Source organism: Chrysochloris asiatica, unplaced genomic scaffold, assembly GCF_000296735.1.
Source record: "Chrysochloris asiatica unplaced genomic scaffold, ChrAsi1.0 scaffold00106, whole genome shotgun sequence".
Taxonomy (NCBI): Eukaryota; Metazoa; Chordata; class Mammalia; order Afrosoricida; family Chrysochloridae; genus Chrysochloris; species Chrysochloris asiatica.
In genome coordinates, this window is record NW_006408624.1 from 1,685,267 (window position 1) to 1,689,938 (window position 4,672).

Genomic DNA, 4,672 nt, shown 5'->3' on the forward strand with positions numbered 1-4,672 from the left:
ACTGGACCAATAAACAACATTCTTATCAACGGAGAAAAGACTGAAGTTGTCAAGGACTTCATTCTTCTTGGATCAACTATCAACATTCATGGAAGCAGCAGTCAAGAAATTAGACTACATATTGCACTAGGCAAATCTGCTGCACAAGACCTTTTAAGAGTGTTGAAGAGTAAAGATGTCATCTTGAGGACTAATGTGCACCTGACCCAAGCCATGGTATTTTCAATAACCTCATATGCATGAGAAAGCTGGACAGTGAATAAGGAAAACCGTTAGAAGAATTGATGCTTTTGAGTTATGGTGTTGAGGAGAACATTCAAAGTGTCATGGGCTGCCAAAAGAACCAACAGATCTGTGTTGGAAGAAGTGCAGTCATAGTGCTCCTTGGAGGCCAGGATGTCCAAACTTTGTCTCTCATACTTTAGACATATTGTCAGTAGGAACCAGTCGCTGGAGAAGGATATCATGTTTGGTAAGGTGGAGGGTCAGAGGAAGATCCACAGCAAGATGGATTGGCAAAGTGGCAACATCAATGGGTTCAAGCATGGCAACAATTGTGAGGTTAGCCCAGGACCGGGTAATGCTTCATTCTGTGGTGCATAGGGTCACTATGAGTCGATACCAACTCAATGGCACCAAACAACAACAAGTGGTGAAAAAAACATAGACCCGTCCCTGAGAAAGATGATATTTTGCACATGAGGTAAACAAAAAACTAAGTTATTTCACTAGAGCATGACAGGTGCTATCTTGCTATCTACCTACCAGCTTCATCAAGGAGCATGTTATTTAAATTCCCTGAACCTCATTCCTTTTCTTTATTTAAAAGCTAGACACAATACATGCAGCTCTTGGGATTGTAGTGAGGATTAAATAACACATATGTAGCACAAGACATATAATAAGTGTTCAATTAATTATAGCTATCACAGTTAGTCTTTCAAAAACATGATTATTTTTAAAGGAGGCTGACCAGTCATTTGACCCATAAAGTGAGAAGGTTCAACTTCAAATTCCTCAGAACAACCGTCTGATGAGAAAGTAACATCAGGCAACCTAACTATGTAAAACTCTAACTTAGAAGTTATGTGTCTTTTTAAAAAGCAGAAAATATAAGGAACATACCCAGAGTCTTGATGTGGCGCTGTGGGATAAAGCACTAGACCGCAAGGTCAGTTTGCATCACAAGGTCAGCAGTTCAAACTCATCAGCCGCTTCTTGGAAACCCTATGAGTCAGAACCAATTCAACAGCACTTAATAACATCCTCATACAACAACACAACAAAATCTCCAAATCTCCTGTCCTCCCTCTTTGCCCTGAGATTTCATGTATGAAAGAAACAGAATTTGCTACCCCACTACCCACTGTCATCAAGTCAATTCCAGTTCATAGAGACCCTATAGGACGAGTAGATCTGCTCCATAGAGTTTCCAAGATTATTCCTATTTACAGACATACACTGCCTCATCTTTCTCCCATAGAGCAGCTGTTGGGTTTGAATCACCTAACTTACAATTAAAAGCTCAACACTTAACCCACTACACCACCAGGACTTCTGAGAATTTTGCTATGTTGTTATTGCTGCTAAGTGCTGTCGAGTTGATTCTGACTCGTAGCGACCTTGAATAGGGCTTCTGAGAAGCAGCAGATGGGTTTGAACCATGGATAGCATGGTTAGCAATCCAGCGCTTATCCTACAGCGCCACACCAGAATTTTGTTGCTGTTGTTGTTGTTAAGTGCCATCGAGTCGGTTTCAACCCATAGCAACCCTGTATAAGGTTTTCAAGGAGCAGCTGCTAAGCTTGAACCACCAACCTTGCTGATCAAATCAACTTTGTAGTCTAGTGCATTAGTCCACAGCGCCACACGAGGACTCCAGAATTTTGCTATAGGAGTTCATTATTTATTTTACACAGCTCTAAATACTAAATATTTCTTTACATAATTTTTCAATCTTTTAAATAAATAATCTGCATTAATTTGAGGAAGCCAAAAAAGTATATCATATTTACCTGATAAAACAGAACTGTAAACTTGCACATGCAATCTTCACAACAAAACTCTTCTAACTTGCCCTCCAATCGCTTTTCTACCAAATTAGGTGATGTCTGTGTACAATAACTGCACTGCTTACAGTAGTTTCTCCATCGTTTGCCAAAGTCACGTGCAGACAGAAATTTGCAAACTGAAAACGAGAAAGGAGGAAAGAAAATTTACACTAACATTAAGGAGATAAAGGAATTTCCATGGTCTTAGATAACTTTAAGCTCATTTCTAAATACATAATACAGAATTATTTGCCTCTAGTTTGAAAGATAGGTTCCATATTCACAAAACAAACTCATATAGTCTTTTGAGTATATTCAGAACATTAAGCCATCTATATTAAAAAATATCAAATATCAAAGGTATAAAAGTTGACAGCAGTATTGCTTAAGTGCCCTCTTTATAAATGCAAGAACAGAAAGATACCTGAAATCACACCAAACTTACGAAGAGATTTTTTCTAATACCACAGATCTAACCATATTTTGATAGCTTTTTATTGAGATTATTGCAACATTTAAAGGGATAGATTTTAAAGTGAATTACATATAAATTGAATATAAAAGACTTCAATATCAAGCACATATTAACCTTAAAAACAAAACAAACCACTGCCATCAAGTCAATTCCGACTCAGTGTTGTGACCTTATTGTTGCTGTTAAGTGCCCTCAAGTCAGTTCTGACTCATTGTGACCCTGTGTAGGGTTTCCAAGGAGCAGATGGTAGGTTTGAACTGCCAACTTTGTGGTTTGCAGTCCAATGCTTATCCTACAGCGCCACAACTTACAGGAGAGTGTAAGTCTTTATGGGAGCAGACTGTAACATCTTTCTCCCACGGAGCGGCTCATAGGTTTGAACCACCAACCTTATGACTAGCAACCCAACCTGTAACCCACTACATCACTAAGGTTCCTTATTATACCTCATGAAACAATTACTTGAAAATTATTTATGGTTAAATGAACCACAATTAATGATGATGAATTACTATACTTCATAGCAATCACATGCTCTGTGGATAAAACCAACTTTTTTCTTTACCTTCACTACAAAATGGCTTGTCAACCCCTGAGAATTGCACAGTCTCCTTTATAATTTTCTGAAGCTTACAGTAGTCACACATTGCCACAACTTTTTCTTTTTATATTCCTCAGAACAAGTCTTGCCACAAAACAGAAACATTTTACCTTAAAAGCAAAGAAGTAACAGTCATTAAAGTCTATTCAAATGGTGCTTGATCTTTCAGAAACCTACTGCCCTTCTCCTTTTCAAGCACATTAAGTGACTGTGAAAGATGAAAAGACAAAAATGCTTCTATTGGATAAGATTATATTCAATCCCTTTCTTGATCTCTCTTTACCTTATAGAACAGAAGTTCTGGTTTTGTGGCACACAGATGGTAAGAGTGCTGATGACACTTGAGCTTAGAAACAGTATGGGTTACAGCAACTTGCTGGGATTGCTCAGCAAGAGGCTGGAGACTGGCTGCTGCAGAACCACTGATGGAGCTGGGGGAAACCTCTGAGGCGCTACCTCCTCCTGCTGACACTGCTGACCCAGTGGGTGGGCTTACTACCACTTGGCCCTGAGACAGGGGCACTGCTGAAGAGTTGGCTCCTTCTTCTGGCTTGTTAAATACATTCTGAAAGAACACAAACAAGGTAGAGATTTTACCAAGTAAACAAAATCACTTAGTAATTTTCATTTTCTCACGTTAGCAAACAAACTGAATTCCCCCACAAACATTTTTTTATATATAAAGTCATTCACAGAAAGTGTTTAAATGGAAACAGGGTTGAAATGGAATAGAAGGGCTGAGAAAATGAAACATTAAAAGGTTGAGGATGCAATTCAGGCTGGCCAGATGAAGACCTCAAGTAAATGCCTCTAGTACATTAGAGCAGACCTCTCCTTTCCCCCAAGTTTCTCCTCTACCTACGCTCCCATGACCAACCAGCCCCTGATGGTTATGAAGAGCACAGTGACCACCACCTGTCCCTTTCCCCCTGGTGAGGGGAGAGCCAAGGTAGAAAGTGGGGGAGGGAAGAGCAGGACACTGACTACGGAAGAAAGCTCTGAGGCCCATACACCTGAGCTCAGGCATTTGGTGGATATGACCTTTAGAACCCTGGTTGCACCGAATGTTTATGGTTTTGGTTTTTTTTTTTTAAGTTGACTTTAAAATTGAGAAATAGGGATCTTCAGTAGTTAGAATTTTGCCATAGACCAATGGCTAATAGAACTACAGGGGTAAGATACTACCTGAGATCATACCTGGAAAGCTACCACACAACTGGAGCTGCAGAAGCTGTATATAGTTCCATTTGACATGGCTAGGTGATACTGAGGGATTGCAGAGGTTTTACAACTATAGCACGCAACCTGGACACCTTGGTAGCAAAAAAAAAATCAATGAATAAGTTATAAAATGAATAAAGATGACAACTTCGGGCAAGATGGTAGACTACGCAAACAAGTTACACAGACACTCTAAAACAAAGATGCAAGAGACCATGAAACAGATACAGATGATAATCCTGGGACCCTGAGCTTTAGAGGAAAGGTTAAAAAAGTGGACTAAAGACTGACTTAGAGCAGTCACAAAAAGAGAAATACTGCATA

General features: G+C 39.4%; 1 protein-coding gene across 1 annotated transcript in view; it reads right to left on the reverse strand.

Moving 5' to 3' along the window:
• ZMYM6 (zinc finger, MYM-type 6) overlaps nucleotides 1-4,672 on the reverse strand; it is a 30,080-nt gene that overhangs the window by 23,690 nt on the left and 1,718 nt on the right. The window contains 5 exon segments of the mRNA XM_006878248.1: nucleotides 2,016-2,188; nucleotides 3,092-3,184; nucleotides 3,187-3,240; nucleotides 3,413-3,692; nucleotides 4,325-4,432. Of these exon segments, the coding sequence (XP_006878310.1) occupies nucleotides 2,016-2,188; nucleotides 3,092-3,184; nucleotides 3,187-3,240; nucleotides 3,413-3,692; nucleotides 4,325-4,432 (708 nt within the window).